At 45.3% G+C, this 19805-nt stretch overlaps 1 protein-coding gene and 1 pseudogene across 1 annotated transcript; one reads left to right on the top strand and one right to left on the bottom strand.

Moving 5' to 3' along the window:
- The first annotated feature begins 4636 nt into the window (after nt 1-4636).
- Nucleotides 4637-16196, top strand: LOC102883896 (short-chain dehydrogenase/reductase family 9C member 7). The gene is made up of 4 exons (XM_006908923.2): nt 4637-4971; nt 8118-8376; nt 8982-9145; nt 15495-16196. Exons 1-4 carry the CDS (start codon nt 4671-4673, stop codon nt 15710-15712), a joined length of 942 nt encoding a protein of 313 aa, XP_006908985.1. The 5' UTR covers nt 4637-4670; the 3' UTR covers nt 15713-16196.
- Nucleotides 16197-17092: 896 nt separating this feature from the next.
- The window catches only part of LOC102878974, a 3356-nt pseudogene continuing 643 nt past the window's right edge, over nt 17093-19805 (bottom strand).

Raw genomic sequence — 19805 nt, 5'->3', positions numbered from 1 at the left:
GTAAACGTCTCCAGTGTCATGGGCAGTTTGAGCATTTTTGGTGGGGGCTATTGCATCTCTAAATAGGGACTCGAGGCCTCCTCTGATTCCCGCAGGTATTGGACTGGGACAGAGACCCTTCCTTTTCCAGGCATTTCATTTCACATAGCCTCAGAGGCTCTTCCTTCCAGAACCCTCTCTCTTGCTTTGTGCCAGGCATTCACTAGGAGGCACTTTTTCATCTTTTTGGGTGTCAGGATGGACCCTAGGTCAACAAAGTTTGATTCACCCTCTCCTTGTCCTAGAGGAGGGCCCACCATCAGAAAGCGTCTGAGGCAGAATTGGAGCCGGGTCACTTGGCTACAGAGCCCATGTCCTTAACTCCTACAGTATTCAGCTTCAGATTGCTGTTGAGCTGAGCGTAGATCATTTGACTCAATTCTACAGATACTTCTGGGCACTTCTGTGAGTGCACAATTAATGTGTCTGAGGATAACAAGATTTGATCCCTGACCTTAAGACTGACAGCTGAGAAAGGGACAACACATTTAGAAATTATGTGGCCATGGTTTGTGATGGTTGTGACCATGTTGGCCATGGTGGCCATGGTAGCCAGTGGAATGAGGGGAGGATCCTGGAGAGGGGTCTGAGCTGAGGATTGAAGAACTGAACCTGGCAACCTGGCAGCATGGCAGAGTAGGATGGGCAGGCTCCCTGGATGTGAGAATGACGTCAGCCCAGGCCTGGGTGAATAATAATTGACTGTCTATGAAACAGGGTCTTCCATGGATAAACAACTAGGCTTGGCCTGGCAAGAGGATGCTAGAAAGGTGGACATAGTGGGCTCACAGAGGAATGTGGGCCCTGGACAGGCTGACGGCGGCAGATCTCCGCAGAAAAGATTAAATCAGGGGAGCTACTTTGTCAAATCAGCCTCTAGAGAACCCACTGGGAAGGTCAAGGATGGCTCTGAATGTGGGGCAGCTGAGACCACAAGCAGAGTGATGCTCCGTAGAGGATAGATGACTAGAGAGTTGACTAGAGCAGGAGAGGGAGGGAGGCAACTGAGGAATATGTAGGAAGTAGAAAGAGCGAACTAGGGAGTGATAGGATGTAAGGTAATATATGAGGAGATAGCATTTAAATGGTGCCTCAGAGCAGACTAAGTAAGATTTAGAGCAATAAGCTCACATAAGTAAAATATATGGAGAAATATTTTAACTCTATACAGAGACTATGCCATCTTCATAATTTTTCCCCCCTAGCTGCTGCACTTCATAACTCCCAAAGCTTTCATCCTACTCAAGTCTGTTTGGGGATTGTATTGTTTTTGTTTGTCTCCCAAGACCTCTGAAGTCCTTGCCCCTCTGCCTGTCTGCCTTGCAGAAGGGAGCTCTCCTACTTTGGGGTAAAGGTGGCTATCTATCATCAAGCCCCGTCACTTCAAGATCAACATGAACAACCTTGAGATGTTTTCTTGGTGCTTCCAGGAAACATGGAATTGGGCCAGCCCAGAGATCAAAAAGATCTATGAGAAAAAGTTCCTGGCATCCAGCAAGTGAGCTGTGGACCATGGGGAGAGAAGCAGACCATTTTCTAGAAGCCTGTGTTCATTATTAGAGCCTCTGATAGTTTCAGGTCTATCCTCCTGGTTGACTCACCCACACAGTGGGGGCATTAACTCCAATGCCATGGTTCCATATGGTAAACTACTCACCTAAAGAAAGGGTTTAAGTTTGTTAGACTGGGAACCATGGTGTCATTGAAGTCCTCATTAAGCCAGAGAGGAATTCTTTGAAACTTTCTTCTCAAATTAGAGCCATAAATTCAAGAGGAGAGATGGGGAAGTACATAAGGGTTCTTTCTCATTTTGAACAGACATCAAAATAACTAAAAATATTTTGAAAAAAAATACAAGTTGAATCTATTCTTGGTGATAGACTGCATGAAATGCATCTAATACTCTCTTGCCTGGGAAGTGAAGTTCATCTACCTCCCCCTGAGCTATGTGCCCACCTTTCTGGCAGATGCTGTGGTCTGCCGGAGCTCACCCCCACAGCCCTGTGACTCAAGACTGGGGTATGCTGGGGTCTAGCTGGGGTGCTATGTGACAGTTGATGCTTCATAGGGAGGAAAATAGGGTGGAAGGACTGAGTTCTCCAGTCTCTAGTGTCATGTAACTTACTCTCCTCACCTCTGCTTCAGGCATCTCCCAAGACTCTGGGAATAATAGGAGAGAAAACCGTGGCCCCGAATCCACACTTTTGGGAAAGTGTGAACACTGGGAGGGGTCTCAGCCCCATTTGCTCTGCCTCTGTTTACCTTCTCAGAGTGTGACTTGGCCCTGGTCAGTATCTCCCTCCCAGAGGACGGAAATGGCCTGGAGGAGGTGAAGGCCCCTCTCCATTGAAAATACTGTGGACAGAGGTGGAGGCATGGAAGGCAACCACCAGGCTGACTCATCAGCCTCAGGCACCGACTCAGCAAGGAGGCCCGTCATCTGAGAGTGGGCAGCATTCCCAGCCCTAGGAAAATAGCCTTCTATGTGGTTCTGTAGCCCTCCAAGCCTTTATGGCTCAAATTTTGTAATGTTGGGAGTTCGAGCCCAGAAGAGCATTGCCTTGGCCAGCGGTCCACAGAGAAGCTCATGAGATGGTGAGTCAGGCTCAGATCTGTGTTGGGGCAGTTCCAAGTCATCCTTTTCCAGATCCAGAGTCAACCCCTGGATCTCACCTGTCTTCTGAAGAACTGGATTACTCCTGAGCCTGCTCAGCCCTCAAGTGACATTGTCTGACATCTCCCAACCAAGACTTCTCTGTTTAGTCATCCAAGAGGCCGAGTTGGGAAACATCTCCTAGATCCAGTGTAGGAGATGGTGTGCGTTGGAGTGGTTATGAAGTAGGTGAGGTTAGCTGCCATCACGTCCTATACAGGCTTTGGGTTTGCTCCCACTACCCTTGGTATAGAATGGCCAAGCTCTATGGCCTTTTCCAAGGTGACATCTGCTTTATTTGATTCTAGAGCTGACCAACTTTGGTAGATAGTAGAGCATAGAGATGTATTCTTGTCCCTTCACTCTCTAGACAGGGAAGGTGTGGGCAGTTGGCCCTGGGTCTCTGGGGATAAGCTGGTGACCAGGCACAACATGAAGAATGGTGACCCCAGTGGTTTATCCATGAACCACTGTAGACTCCAGCATCATTCTATCTCTGCATCTTATGTAATCCTGGGTGTGGCTCCTCTTTACTCACACCTGTCTCACATCCTTATTTCCTTATCTTTGCCAGTTTCCCTCTTACCTTTCTATGAGTTCTTTGCCCCATTTCCTGGAATCTCTCCCTTCTCTCCAAGTCCTGACTCTGAGAAGTTTCCAAGTTTCTGGCTCCAGTCCTCTGCTCCTCCCACATGCCATCCCCTCTCGGAGCCAAGGACTCAGCCCCAGCCCCTTTCTGCAGCTGCTCAGGGAACTCGTGACCCATCCTCATCATCTGCCTGGACCTCATCTCATTGATACTCATATCAGAAGTCTCTTCTCCTGCCTTCCTTCCCTATACTTAAAGTGTCCTGGCTCCTGACTTCTCTTGCCACCTGTGGTTCTACCTGTTTTCAGCCCCATACCTTAGTTTCACTTTGACTCTTGGCCTCCCTCCTCTCTGCACGTCCAGTTAGCCACTGTGCCAGTTGACTTCATAATCCCTTCCTACCACTGTCATCACACCCCCTTCAGGCTCCTCAGCTCACCAAACCAAAGGACAATTCCCAGTGGGGGACCTGCCCCAGGGTTGTCGATATGTCCCCAGTCCTTGACTCCCTACATTTGCCTGGCCACAGGGTGAGTAGAGAGCTAGGCTTCCTTAGAGTGTACTGGGGGCTCCCCATCGGTGGCCTGAGGATCATTTCCCAAGGACCCAGGCCCTGAGTCCCTTAGTCTTTCTGCTTTTTGGGAGTTGGGGCCTCACATCACCAGCTTCCCTTACAGAAGGGTCCTGCTGCCTCTGGCCTTAGGACAATGGAGGCATATCTACTCTGGGACAAATGCTTTGTTTTTCATCATCTCATAATGAAAACTCACTTAAGGGCAGAGAATTCCAAAGGGCTAATAACCTCAAATTCATCTCTCTGGGGGTTTGGAGGGCAAAAAAAAATTTTATTTTATTTTTTACATTAATGAATTTTTCTGAATTTTTTTCTCTCAAAATAAAAGTTAATTTTATTTACATGTCTACATTTATGACAAATGATTTTGATCCCTGCCTGGACCAGAGGTGGAATATTTCCAGGAGGGCTCTGTGGGCTGACTCCCCCTTTCTCATTTACTCTGCTCAGATCACCCAAGTGAGCCCCTTCTCAGCACCAACATGACCACTGGGGTCTTTCCCATCCTTGGCACCTGCACTCATCAGGGCTGGGGGAGAGAGAGAGAGGCAGCTGCCAGAGCTGTCTGAGGTGACAAGGCTTCAGGTTAGACTTGAATTTCTTGCATCTGGGCTAATTGGTGTGGTGATGTATCCACCTATAAAAATTATAGGGTGGCTCACTCAGGGGCTCTGTGTCTGTTGCCAGCAGTGGAAGGGAGGAGAGCTCTTCTTCTCAGCGGGTTCCAGCAGACTGCCAGTTGGGGCTCAGAGGACCAGCCTCTCCCACTGCCTCCTGAGCCCGATCCTTCTCGGCCATCATCTCCTCCCTGCCCTATGGCTGCTATCACGGACCTCTCCTTTATGTACCGCTGGTTCAAGAACTGCAATCTTGTCCGCAACCTCTCAGACAAGTATGTCTTCATCACAGGCTGTGACTCGGGCTTCGGGAACGTACTGGCCAGGCAGCTGGTTGATAGGGGTATGCGGGTGCTGGCTGCTTGCTTCACTGAGGAGGGGGCCCAGAAGCTTCAGCAAGATACTTCCTACCGGCTGCAGACCATCCTACTGGATGTCACCAAGACTGAGAGCATCCGAGCAGTGGCCCAGTGGGTGAGGAACCAAGTAGGCGAGCAAGGTGGGGTAAATTGCATTCTTTGGCTTTCTCAGTTTATTCTTCTTTTTCTTTCTTTCTTCCACAGTCATCTGACAGTTATCAGGGACGCAGTTGTTTGCATGGGGTAGCAGAAGTGATAAAGAGAAAGGGGATGAGGTTTTGGCTCAATGGGACTGGAAGCCCTTGCATGGTTTGATCTGTCCACATAAAGGGGTGATTTCCCAAGGAAGATTTTCCTCCCAGAAATTCAGAGGAATGGAGGCAGGTTGCCAAAGGGGTGGGAGAGAGAAGATGCATTCTGTATGTCCAAACCTCTAAAGAAGGAGTTGCCTCTCTGGGCTTCAGTGGTCCTGATCATCAGATGCTCCTATAGAAATGTGAGCGCATTTCTTGTCAGGATCAGGCTTGCGGGGAAAGGGGACGGGAACATGGGGTTGGACTCCCTGAGTGGGAACATTTGTTCTCCTTGGTAGAGTCAGGTTAGAAGGCTGGGGAGAGAAATCTGTCCTTTTCCTCACATCATGTTGGATATCGCATTGACCTCAAGGTAAATGCCCATGTCAGAGTGGCTGCTCCTATTGTGAAAGAAGGCTGTGGGCTGGGGCTGGACCAGAAATGTGTGGGAACCTGCCCAGGGAGCTTCCTGCATGCAGGGTGTGGGCCCAGGAGTGGGAGGAGCAAGATGGCTCTGTCATAGAAGCAGCAGCCTAGGGGAAGTCCTGACTCCTAGGGAAACTAGTCTGGGGTCCATGCATGCAGGTAGGGAGAGCCCTGGGGACTAGGAGAGGCCAGGCAGGAACTTCCTGCTTTATTTTTTTCCTTCACATTTACTACTATCCAATACAGTTTATTTATTTTTCTTCTTTATTGTCCATTTCCCCTTCTAGAATAAAGCTTCCTAGGGGACAAGACGTTTTGTCTCTTATTTACTGCATATATTTAGTACTTAGAACAATGTCCAACATCTAGTAAGGTGCCAAATATTTGTTAGATGACCTAAGTAATGAATATTTCAGCAAGAGTGAGTATCCTTTTTCAACAAGCTGCCTCACTCAGTGCCCTGGATTTAGCCCTGAGCCACTGTATTAATGATTCACTGGGTATATTAGTTTCCTGTTGTTGCTGTAATAAATAAATACAGACTTAGTGACTAAAACAACACAAATTTATTATCTTGTAGTTCTGGAGGTCAGAAGTCCAAAATGGGTCTCATTGGGCTAAAATCAAGGTGTCAACAGAATTCCTTCTGGAGGTCCTAGGGGAGAATCCATTTCATTGCCTTTTCCAGCTTCTAGAGGCTGCCTACATTCCTTGGTTCATGACTCTTTTCTTTTATCTTCAAGGCTAGCAGAGTTGGGCTGTCTTTTGCACACTGCCATCTCTCTGGTTCTCTGTCTTCTGCCTTCCTCTTCCACTTAGAAGGACCCTTATCATTATATTGGTCTTGCTAGGCTAATCCAGGATAATCTCTCTATTTTAAGGTCAGTCGATTAGCAATTTGAATTTCACCTGCTACCTTAATTCCCCTTTTCCATGTAATCTACCATATTCAAAGGTTCCAAGGATTAATGAAAAGCACTGGGAAGTTGGGGGAAGAGGTTCGAGCATGCTTTCTTACTGCCCCTGAGAGTCTCTGGACATGACAGGTTGACTTTATGGCTGTTTGCACTGCTCTGACACTTCTCCAGTTGCTTTTTGCAGAAAAAAAATTAAGATTGCCCTGGATCCCCAATAGGCAGAGCCATTTACCAGGGATGGTCAGAGGGATCAGCGAGTGTGTGTTCCTTCTCCACAGGCAAACATCACTTGGGTTTTATAGTTTCGAGGTCTCAGGAGCTTCATTTCCTCCTCTGTAAGACAAGAGAGTCCCCTCCCGCTAGAAAGATTCTGAGTCCTGCCAGTCAGTTGGTCTCCTGGGGTCTCTCTAACTGGAGGAAGGCAGGAAGATGTGGTGGGAGCATGGATTTTGTGTGGACCCCGGGGCCAAGGGAAAAAGTGGACCATGACTGGTGTTTACATCCAGACTTCCCCTCAAGAGAGAGTGGAAAGTGTACTCAGAGGAATATCTTGAGCTGCAGAGGCCGAGGTCAGGGGTGGCATGGGGAAGGGGAAAGGAAAGAACCAGGCCAGTGGAGCTCATGGGATCTCTCAATGAAAGAGCTGAAAAGTGTCCTTGGAGATCATGTAGAGGCTTTTAGCCTCAAATATCCTCCCCAAAGTGGAACTTTACTTGGAAGCTCAATACGTAAAACAAATGAAAGTTGAGCTTCTCCTACATCTCCCTCCCTTAGCAGGTTCTGGGGTTCAGCCTGGAAAGCTTTCAGAATTGCAAACCACAGGCTGGAAACAGCTGTTCTAGTCCAGTCAACAAAAAACCTGAGGCCCTGGGAGAGAAAGTGACTTGACTAAGCCTGGAAGTAGAACCAGTACTAGAACTTGAGCTCTTTCAGCCCGGGTCCCTGCAGAGTTGAATGACAATACTTAGCATTATCTCTCTCCAATTATACCAACTCAATTTAATTATCTCAGAGAGCCCTTTACACATTTTCCCACAATTATTTTATTTAAATATTTCATGTATTTATGTATAAACGTTATTTATTTCTTCTCTGGTTTGTGAGCTCCTTTAGTGATAAGATCCTGTCTTGCTTACTGTATGTCTCTAGTAACTTCTGTAACTGACAGATAACGGATGCGTGAATGAATGAATAGATGTGTGAATGGATGACTAAATGGAGTGATTTTGGTAACGTGTGTAATAGAGTTGGTTTCTTATACTTAGACAAACACAGAGGGGGAAGCATAATGGGGGAAGGAACTCAAATATTTATTCATTGATATGAAAATGCTATCTTTTTTCCTCAGGGCTAATAGCTTAGATTCTATTAGCTAGAACCTGGATTGTTAGCTGGTATAGGGCCCAGCTAGCTGGCAGACTGTGTGAATCAGAAAAAGTGTCCCTTTAGGGAAAGCTAATTAGCAAAAGGCACATCTTCCTTCAGGCTGTCATAACGCCCCGCCCCAGGCCCCAGCCTGGCTGTCTTGTGCCTTCTGCACCTGCTCAGTCATTCTCGGCAGCCCTGAGCTGGTGGGTAGTAGACCCTGGTTCTTTTCCAGAGACACCGCTGATTTCTGTGTGGTTCTCTCTTCCTGTATCTTGCCCCCAGGCCTCTGGGCCCTAGTGAACAATGCTGGTGTGGGCGTGCCCAGCGGTCCCAATGAATGGCTGACCAAGGAAGACTTCGTGAAGGTGATCAATGTGAACCTGGTGGGACTGATCGAAGTGACTCTCCATATGCTGCCCATGGTCAAGAAAGCCCGCGGTAGGGTTGTCAACATGTCCAGCTCTGGTGGTCGTGTAGCTGCCATTGGTGGTGGTTACTGTGTCTCCAAGTTTGGTGTCGAGGCCTTCTCTGACAGCATCAGGTGACTGGGCCCTGTTGCCAAACCACTCTGGGTGGGAATCCTGGGGTGTCACCCCAGGAAGAAAAAGCTGGGGGCAGGGAGTTCTGAAGGGAGGAAGATAAAACAGTAGCAGGAATAATGCTAGCCCTCAGGGGGCCTTTCCCAAGGTCAAAGAGAAAGGATGAGGAGAGGTGGGTGGTGATAGGAGATTATCTTCCTGCTCCTTTGAGCTGTCCCAGAATAAGCAAAACCCCCTTTGGGCCTGTGGGAGTAGGACAGATTGTCCCCAAAACAGACAGAGAGGCCTGGGGGCAGATGTGCTTGCGGGAGAATGCAAGCTTTGCTTTGAACCCCTCACTCCCTTTGCCATGTGAGTGTTGGGTATAGAGCTGAGTGGGAGGGACCCAGTGAGAGTCCTCCCACTGGGTTCGCCCAATGTGAATTGCCCAGAGACCAGGCTTGGGGTTTACTTGCATGAAAGCAAAGCCCAGCCTGGTGCAGGGGTTGGGATAGCACCTCCAGGTTCCTGGGGGAGATCAGCCCCTTTAGAGGTGTCAGAGGGGACTTTCCCTGAAGATCCTTTGTCATCTTGGAGTCCCAGACTGAGTCCCACTTTTCTTTCCCAGGCGTGAGCTCTACTACTTTGGGGTGAAAGTCAGCATCATTGAGCCGGGGAACTATCGGACATCCATTCTGGGCAAGGAGGGCATAGAGACCCGCATGCAGAAGCTGTGGGAGCGGCTGCCTCAGGAGACCCGGGATAGCTATGGAGAGGAGTACTTTTGCATCTGTGAGTTCCTCAGGAGGGAGAGGGGTCTCTAAGAGGGACAGGGAGATCTTGGGGGTCACTGGCTTGCTTTAATTTTACAGATGATGGGATGGAAGCTCAGAGGAGTTATGAACCCAAGGCTACACAGCTAGTGGCAGAGCTGGGGTTTGAGAACAGAAACCAAGTGAGCAACTGCTGGGAGTGGCAGAACCCTAGCTGTTGGGGAGATGGGCGTGTGGGAGAGGTGCTGCCCAGGGATGCGGCCCACTCCTGGCACTTACTCCCCAAAACATCATTATGCTGGTGAATCAGGTGAAAATGCACTGATATAAATACAGAGAAGTTATTAAGAGCACAGCTGCTTGAGCCAAACTGCCTGGGTTTGAATCTTAGCTCTACCACTTAACAACTAGGAGACTTTGGGCATATTACCTTGTTGCCCTACGCCTCAGTTTTCTTATCTATAAAATGCAGCTAATGATAGTGCCTACCTCATAGGGCTGCTATGAGGGTTAATATCTGTGAAGTATCTTGCATACACTAAGTGCTTATTAAATCAATATAGAGGAAAAGGAGCATACAAGTATGTAAAAGGAAGAGGCTCTAGGCAGCTCTCTTCCTCGCTGAGCTAAGAGTCTCCTGATGAATCTCAGGTGTTTTTGGAGCTCAGAGGAGAGACATCATAGCTGTTTATTATACTGCCCCAAAACTTCGTGCAGTTCTTCCAGTTTGAGGGATGGATGGAACTCTAACCACTGGGGCTCAAGAGAAGAGGGTGGTGACCTGAGGAGGAACTGGCCAAAAGACCTGGTGGAGCACCTTGTGTTAGGAGACAAAAGGACAGTCTGAGGAACAGAAGTTCACTCAGATCATCTAATCTGGAAGCCAAAGTTTGGTTTCAGGAGAGGATGATTCAGAAGACTTCCTAGTTCTCTCCATTTCTCTGGCTCCAGGCACCTTAGAGTCATCTCTGTAGCTGCCTTTGTGGGGCACAGCATCTGACTTGTCAATAGAAATCGGCTCTGGCACAATTAGCTGGCACCTCCTTGGCAGGTGTCTCACTTCTCTGGTTGTTTCTTTGTGACCTGGCCACCAGCCAAGAAAGTGGGGCTGGCATTTTGCTGGTTCGGGAGGTTCTCTTGGGCCAGAGTGAAGCAGCCCAGCTCTCAGCTCTGTTCCTGCTCCCTTTGGACCTCAATAGTCTAGTTACACATTTCTCTAACCCAGATTTGTTTTCCCCTATCTTTACTTGGCTTCCATGAAATTCCCTGAAAGGCCATTTACTGTTGCAATTAAGCTCTTAGGCTCTGGAACTAGACTGGCTGTCTGAGTGCAAATATTAGCTTTCCTGCTTGCCTTGGACAAGTTACTCAGTTTTCTCATCTGTAATGAATTACGAAAATTAAATGAGTTAATATATATAAAGTGCCTAGAAGATTACTTGGTCGCTAGTAAGAACAATTTGATTTAAAAATTTGGTTTTTATCTCCCCTTAAACTGAGCATAGCTTCTTTTTCTCCATTACACAGGTACCTATAAGCTATCAGTTCTTGTATTGCAAACAGAGATTCTTAGATATTATCCAAAATCCAAAGTGATGAATTTTTTTTTGACATATACCCACAAACTCTGGATAGGTTAAATGTAATTACTTGATTAAATCCACGACAGGTATTTAACTGTCCGGGGTGCGAGGGAGGTGTGCGTGTTTTTAGTGGCATGCTCTCCTGAAATCAGACATCAACAGTGAAAAGTCAAGACACCAAAACCATGACAACCATTTATTCACTTAATGCACAATTTATTGAGAGCTCACCACATGCTAGACACTGTGCAAGGCTGGGGAGTGAGAGTGGACCAAATAGCAGGGCTCACAGCTCACTGCCTGTAGCTTAAGGCCCAGTAGGGGAGACAAATCTTAGCACACGCACGTGTGCACGTGTGCACACACACATACCCACACACACACACATTTAATGGCAAATGTGAATTAATGCCATGGAGAGAAACACAGGGCTATGAAAGAAGAATGGGGCTGGAAGTTGGGGCCCCAGTTTAGATTATAACATAGGAGAGGGCTTTTCTGAGTTGATTTGGGGGAAGAATAAGTTAGGCATTTCTGAAAAGTGGAAAGGGGGGATAGGCAGAGAAGTTTTTTGCAGGAAGGCCCTGAGGAAGGAAAGTCTTGAGGGGAACTTTAAGAATGTCAGAGGGTCGGGAGCAGCATGGGGGAGGGGCACAGGATAAATTAGAGCATCAAAGCATACTGAGGGTTCAGGATGTGATCTGATTTGTCTTTAGGAAAGACTGCTCTTGTTGCTACAGTATTCCACGCTACACTTTATGCTGGTTTAGACTAGAAGGTGGAGCAAAGGGAAAGAAGTTGATAGATACCAGGTATATATTAGACCTCTTAGGACTGGGAGGGAGAAGAAGCCATCATGGATGAGTGCTAGGTTTGTAGTTCAAGAAACCTGCTAGATAGAGGTATCATTTATTCATTGATTTAGGAAAAACTATTCAGAGCAGTAGTCCTTGGAGAAAGCAACCTATTAGTTCTGGACATATTAGAATTCTGTGAGGAGAAAAAAGTCCTAAGGATTTTTAAATCGGTTGGGACTTTCTTAGTGATGACAGATAATCTAACCCATATTAAGCAGAAAAGAAATTTCTTGACATTCAGGACTAAAAAGTTGAAGAAAATGGGCTTCAGGTCCACAAATGTTGTTAGGACCTGGTTTTACTCTATGTCTTGGCTCTCTTTTTTTGTCTCGGCTCCTGTCGCACAAGCTCTCTCCCCTGTGGGGGACCTCCTCAACTCTTCCCAGGGATAGTCTCTTTAGGAGCTCCCTAAAAAGGCCCAAGATTCATTCTGACTCGGTGGGCCTATGATGGCAAGACTGGAGGGGAATTTCAGGCTGTAGCCAACCCTGAGCCCGTCACTGTGCCCAGAGGAATGTCAAGATCTGATTGGCTAGTCTGGGTCTTGTGCTCTGCCCAGATTGAAGGACTCAGAGTGGGAGAGGCAAGGATCCCTGGAGAAAAATCTGCAGCTATTGCTCTAAACAAGGGAATAGATGTGGGGGTTGGGATAATAATATATATCCTCTGTGAGATCCTCCTAAAACTCTCCCTTAGCAAAGAGTCCAAATTATTTATGGGTCTGCTATGGGTCTGGGGTTGAACCACAGATTCAGCCAGTATCTGTAAACCTCACAAGGCCATTTTCTAAGTACAAAAGCGGCTCAATGCAGGCAGGAGTTGTGATCCTCTGCAGCACATAAAAGAATGTGGAGAAAGGCAAAGTTCCTCTGAAAATCACCTCAAAAGCCATTGTCATTCTTCTGAGGAATAGTAAGGATTGGATATAAAATAACACGTGCTGATTCATCTGTTGTCGACCCCATGATTGCAGAGGAAACTTTTCAGGCAGCCATTTGACTACTTTTAGACTGAAAAATTTTCCAAATGATCGTACTCTAATTTTCACTTTGGGTTAACTAGTGTTTGTGGGAATACAGAGTTAAGACAATGCCTGTGGGAATCTAGCAGAGAAGATCAAGCAAATACACCACCACATAGGGAATTGTGCAACAATGGACATGCATACAAAACAAAGCAACGGTACAGAGTCCTAATTCTGCTGTCAGAAAAGCTTTCGTGAGGTGAAGATGGATCCTTTAGTGAGTTTGAAGAAGTTCACCGAAATGGGAAAAGATGGCAGATATTTCCCACAGAGGGAAGAGCATGAGCAGCATTTTGGAGACTGATAGCACTGCATGCTTTGGGAGGCAGTGTGAGTTCAGAGGTTAGATTACATCTGTTCCTCTCTAACTTTATTATAAAGTATAATTCCTTTCTCATGGATTATTAGGAGAATTAAACAAGAATGTAAAGTACTCAGCTCAGCCATATAAGAGATCAGCCTTAACCATCACTGTTAGTACTAGCCCAACCTGAGAGAAGTGTGAAGGGGTCATGGTGGGGGATGAGGCTGAGAGAGATTAGGAGTCAGATCATAAAAGGCTTTGAAGGCTCCACTAAGGAATACAGCTCTTATCCTGTAGGCTTTGGAGAGCCTTTTAAATGACTCTGAAATGACCTGATCAGATCTGTGTCGCTGTTAGAAGAATGAGGGTGGAGACATAGACCAGCTAGGAGGCCAGTGCAGACACCTAGTGAAGGAATGACAAAGGCATGAGTTACAAGGCTTAGTGGTTGTGGGAAGTGTGTAACTGTGTGTGGTTGGGGGTGGGGGGTAGTGTTTCAGTGGGCAGGTGCTATGAAGACAGACTAAGGAACTATTTAGGAGTGATTATACAGCATCACTGGGCACAAATTCCAGCAAGTTATGGTGGTTAACCAAATGGGCCCCTGGCCTGTGAACCCTGGGATCAGACTCGGTATCTTGGAGTGATGTTTATGCCCCAAATAGAACTATATTGGAAATGGCTACTTAATAGCAACCTAACATGGGAAAATTCCCAAAGAAGCAGCACAGAGAGTCAGGCACATGAACAAAGCACAGCATTCTTGTCCAAACAGGTCTGGAGTTGAGCCATAGCCTAGGAGGAACAGAGCCACCTACCAGGTTTTTCTTTATCTTAACCTGCCAGGGAGACCACAAAAAATTCCCCTTTTAGTCCCCTTTCTTCCTGGGGAGGGGACTAGATCGAAAGCCCAGGACCTGTCCCTGGCAAAAGAGAAAGAAGCAGAAACTCAATTATTGGGTCTATACTAAGTGCCAAAGCCTGGTCCCTGATACTTTATGGACTTTATCTGGCATAATTATCACAATAATACAAATGTTTCCTAGTTGTCCAAATCAAAAGCTCGTGCTCTTCCTTCCTGTTTAAGAGAGTGACGGGTTAAATGGGCACCTCTGTCCCCTTCCCACTCCGTCTAACAGGGTGCTCAGCACAAAATAGGAGCTCAGTAAATATTTCAGAGAATAGTGAAAGAATGTGCCTTATACAACTATACTTCTATATCTCAGGTAGCTTCTTCCACCCCACTAGCTATGCAGGTCCTCCCCATCTTTCAGTGCCCAGTTCCAAAACCACCTTATCACATCAGCTCATCTCGCCCTCATCAGCCCACACTGCTTTCCCTGGCTCTGAGGGAACACACAGAGCCCTGAGCATCTTGAACAAGTCCTTCGATACTCTCCTTCCTGCCTGAGACCTGCCAGAGGTGGACTCTGTGTCAGGCCCAAGGATGGAAAATAGAATGTTGGCTTCTCAGGACATTATCACTCCATAGACAGTCTGGCCTTAAGGCAATGTGGTTTTTTTTGGAGGACCCCGAAATATAGTTTGCCTTTTTCATTGTAGTTGTTCTTTCTCTAGAAAACAGAAAGAGAAGTTCCTCAAAGTCAGGGTTAAGTTTACTTGAAAGTCACTGTCCTGCCCTTATCAACCACCTACCGGTGTCCTGCACAGAGGGTGAATTCCTTGCCTTCCTGGACTGTCCCCAAAGTTGGGCCTGCTTTTGCTATCTCTTTGTTTTCAAGTTTTATCCTTTGTATTGAACTCTGATTCTCAGGGACCACTTCCTCCGGAGGGCTTGGAGCTGTCATTGAAGTATGAGCCCTGGGTCACAGGTGCAGATCAGGACCCTAAGTTTATCCTCTGTTTTGTCTCCTATTTGTGTTGTGGGCTTTGGCAGACTTGGACTACTACTTGAGTGCTTTGTATCCATCTCCACACCCGTGCACACGAAGCTGACCAAATATCCCTCAAGTTTGTTAGAGACTTACAAAGTGCCTGTCTATGCCTTAGATCATTTGAGCCCCACAATGGCCTTATGATCAAGGCAAGGACAGTGTTACTACTTAATAACATTTTTTTCCCTGCATACTTTTGTAGAAAATTTGAGAACTTTAGAAAGTATGTAGGAGTGGGGAAAAAACCTTCAGCGACTAAGAATCCCACAGCCAGTCAATATTTTTACTTATTTCCTTCCAAATTTTTATGCACTTACATACATTTGTTTTCTATTCAGTCCTCTTCCACTGTCTACCCTGCAACTGTTCATCTTCATTATTTTCTAGGTCAGATATTATCCTTAATTTACAGATGATGACAATTTAAGCTCAAGGTCACAGAACTGGTAAGTGGCAGAACTGAACAGTTTTTCTTGTTGTCAGTCTAATGCAATAGTAGGAATTTGATACATAATTATTGAATTCAGGAAGAGAAATAAGATTATTTGCAGGATGTTTGTGTAAGAGACAACCTGGAGAGTGTGGTAGATCCGCCTAAAATGTCAGATCAGCAATCTGATGGAAAGGGAGCTTAGAAGAAACCAACTTTGATGAAACAAAAATAGAGGCTTTGATTATTTTTTCTCCCCCTGTACCATCAAACAGATACTGAAAAGTTAAAAAACATGATGCAGTTGGCAGAGCCAAGGATCAGAGATGTCATCAACAGCATGGAGCATGCTATCGTTTCCCGGAGCCCTCGTATCCGCTACAATCCTGGCTTGGATGCCAAACTCCTCTACCTCCCTTTGGCTAAGTTGCCCACCCCTGTGACAGATTTCATCCTGAGCCGGTACCTTCCAAGGCCAGCAGATAGTGTCTGAGCTGGGGAAGCCCAAGGCGTGACCAGTGGAGTATAGAGGAGGGGACTGGGAGAAGGGACTGTGAAGTCACAAGAAGTGGCATCGAATATTCTGGGGCACTTTGCTTGGCTGATATTCACTGCTAGCGAATTTCTGGATAACTTCTAACAGAAGATAAGCACTTCTTGTCACTCACTGGGACCCCACAGAAACCTGAGGTGGCCTTTGCATTTTCAAAGACCTGCAACATGGCCCTAAGAACATCTGCCGCTCAGTCAGGATGTGGCTTTTTCTGGATCTAGACAAGTCAAAGAGAGGAAAACTAACTCCTGTTGAATCATGAGCCTCCCTCAGTTATCACTGCCACTGGGAAATATTGTAGCATAATCTATCCTATAGGAGAATCTCAACCACTTTCCTATTGGGTCTCTTAATATTCATTAACTTCATTCACATAACCCAGTATTTGAAGTATGTAGTAGGGCAGACAGGGAGTACAAGATTATGTCAGACAAAAGTTTATAATATTTTCTCTCTTTAGATTTCTCTATCCATAGATGATTGGGGTCCACATGAGATACTATTCATTTATTTAATCACCATTGATTAATTCTTCAAATATTTATTGCATGCCTAGTACAATACTAGGAACTGTGTAGGTGCTGGAAAGATATAAAATGATTAAATCATGGTCTTGGTTTATTTTGTGTTTTTGTTTTTGTTTTTCAGCACAATATCTAGCAGTAGAGATAGGACAAACAATGATAGAAGAAACGGAATAGAAAATCAGATTTTTAGAGCAATGGAGGATCTTAGAGATCATCTAATTCAGTGGTTCTCAAACTCAGCTATCTATCATAATCACCTGGTTAATTAAATGTACAGATTTATAGGCCTCAATGTTAGAAAATCTGATTCAAGAGGCTTGGCATGGGGCTCTGAAATCTGTGTTTTTAACAATGACCTAAATGTTTCTGATGTACCTGGGCACTCGGGAGCTGCTGATAGTTCCATAGAAGTAACTAATGCTCAGAGAAGGATGTGACCTACCCGAAGCCCTGCCAGCATAGTGGCCAAGACAGAACTCAGCTGTTCAGAGTCATAGACTAGGGTTTTAATTATAGGAGAATACAATTCTGAAATTAGTGACATTGTCAAGTAAGTCATTGAACTAAAATTTTAAAAAAGCCTTAAACTTCTAAGCCATATGAAGTTCTATTAAAAAGATTTTTTTTTTGATCTTGAGGAATGGTCATGTAATAAAGGTCAAATGTGAATTTTTTTATGAAAATGTCTTTAATTTGTGTCTCTTCACCATCTGGCTGAACTTGAAAATAATGAAATGTAACTTAATTACATCTGAGAAAGAGCCCTTTTCCAGATAAGATAACATTCCCAGATTCAAGGGATTAGGATGTAGACATATCTTTGTGGGGGTGCATCATACAACTCACCGAGTCTGTTATTTGCAGCACTTCTTTTCTTCGCACCAAATTCTATATCAGATAAAATGCATTGAGCAGCAAGTAACAGAAAAGCCAACTCACATTGGCTTAAACAATTACGAAAGAATTGGGGCAGGACCCTGTAGCTAAATGATGGCATCAAAGATGCAGGTTCTTTCTGCTGTTTTGCTCTGCCAGCCACAGTTTTGACTTTAATCTAAATTTAATTATCTTTTGTTGTGGTATGACTGCCAGTGGCAACGGGAATTCTGTGCTTCCTTATTCACAATTTACAGAAGAAAGAGCCTGTCTTTCCATGGCATTAAAGATTGAAGAAGTTTCTTTCCCAGAGCTCTTACCAAGGCTCTCCTTGAATCTCATTAACTCAAACTGATTTAAGTTTGTTCGTTCCTGAACCAATCACTGACAAGGGAGTAAATTGCCATGAATTATTTCGATTAATCATGGGACAGAATGGGAATGTTGGGAAGTCAGTCATAGTTCCTACTGCCCTGGAAAATTCAAAACCCAGACTCTGTGCTAGTTATTGAGAGAAATAAATCTGGGTCAAAAATAAATTTACTTTTTTTTTTTTTATGGTGACATTGGTTAATGGAATCCAAGTAAGTTTCAGATGTACAAGGCATATATATATATTGCATTGTGTGTTCACTGCCCATAGCTAGATTTCTTTCTGTCATCTCATATTTGACCCCTTTTACCCCATCTACCTTTCCCCCTCCCCTCTGCCTCCCTTAAATTTACTTTTTGAAGACACAAAAATTTACTGCAAGAAGACTATGGCTAGTTAATATCTTGAGATATTAATTTACACATTTATATTGCTCCTGGTTTCCTATTTCTGCTTTGCCCACTCAAGTAGGAAGCCAATTTGATATTTCTTTACCTAGAGTATTTTGCAAAATAGAATAAATACATTTCCTGCACTTTCTTCGGCTTTAGTTTCCCCAACTCTAATATCTTTAGAGAAATTGCAGAATTTGGGGAAAGAAGCAAAAGAGAATGTGACTTTGGGGTGCATATAATGTCTCAGAGAAGCAAAGCCTTTCCCCTAAGACAAGGAGATTCATTCTGGTTGATGAGAGAAGAGGGTGAGGTTTGGAGCTTCCAGAGCAGGAGGGACCAGGGTTTACTTTCTGGAAGTACGTTGGGGAGGTGGTACTGTGTGTTCAGGCAGATGAGACCCTGGGAGACCTCACAGAAGACCTCTCTGTCTCATCATGGTAGGAAGGCAGTAGAGATTCATTAGCTATAAAGGGCATTTAGACCGGGACAGCAGACACTTAAGAGGCAACCTATGCCTCTTAGATGAAGGCTATCCTATCACCCCATCATTAATAGTTGAGGTATTTTTTGGATTTGTGAGATTCAGCTCTGCTTCAATATTACATTTTAGTTTATTTAATATTAGGATCATAACTTATCCTACAGCTTTTGTATTTTCCTAGAGTTTTAAAATGATTTCCTTTTCTTATTCACTTATTCAGCCTCTTAATCAAATTATTTCTACTTTTATTTTTTTTAGCAGGGGAGTAATGTGATCTTATTGCAGTTGGTTCGTGTGTGTGTGTGTGTGTGTGTGTGCGTGCGTGCGCACGCGCACGTGCACGCGCATGCGTGCGTGCTCAAATAAACTTTAATTACACGAACGATTACTTTTGCTAAACCCAGTCCTTCTCTTTCTCCCCTAGGGGCATTCAGTTGCATCACCATAATAAAGTTAGAATACGATGGAACCACAGTGTCAGAGCTCAAACAATACATATTTCACATACATACTCACTGGCCCATCAAGTTCTCCTCAGCTCCTAATACTACTTTAAGTTTTGTATTCTGCTGCCAACGTAGGGGAGGGAGGGTCAAGGGCTAGAGTCTAAGCAGTCTCAAAATGTATTGTGCAAAACCTCAGGTCTTCCTCCTCCCTCTAGAAGTTCCAAATGTAACAGAAATGAAGATGGAACTTCTCAAGAATAAAGTTTCCAGTACTAATCCCCTCGATATCCTCCAAGTGCCTCTTCCCCTTTGGTCTTGGTTAAAACCGGCCCAATGATTATAAAGGATTAACTAGGAATCAGAAGTGTGCAGATTAAGGCAGATGGACTTAGAGTGAGGATAGCGGCAGCTGTGTGGGGCAGAGTCTAGCACTGAGGTGCTGGAGAAGGAGGGCTCTGTTCTCGCTCTGACACAGTAAAGCACTTCCTGAGGGAGCCAGAGCCCAGACTCTGTATGTGCTGTAGAGAAAGGGCCAACTCGACTGCACCACTTCTCCAGCCAGAGATAGAAAGGATTTACTCTGGAAAGATTCTGTAGAGCCCTAAGAACAAACAAGTTATGGGTGAGCAAAGGAGGGAGAGATATCACAGTGATGAATAAATTTAAAACTGAAAGGGAAGACCCCAGGGTCTTCAGTCTGAGAAAGGCCTGGAAACAGGAAAGCAGAGGGGCTGAAGGAAGCAAGTCAGGGAAAAGTACATTAATAGTAGCCTATGAAAATTGGCAGTAGTGAGTGGGGAGGGAGAGAGTGACTGTATGCCTAGCTTTCACATGGTAGGGGAGAGGCAGATGACTAAGATAACTGAACAAAGGACTGAATTGTGGGAGCTAGAAGTTGCTAGGGACAAAGTTAAAAGGTTTCAGACACTTTCAGC

This window comes from Pteropus alecto, unplaced genomic scaffold (assembly GCF_000325575.1).
Source record: "Pteropus alecto unplaced genomic scaffold, ASM32557v1 scaffold433, whole genome shotgun sequence".
In the NCBI taxonomy this organism is placed as follows: domain Eukaryota; kingdom Metazoa; phylum Chordata; class Mammalia; order Chiroptera; family Pteropodidae; genus Pteropus; species Pteropus alecto.
This window is presented reverse-complemented; position numbering and strand designations above follow the sequence as displayed.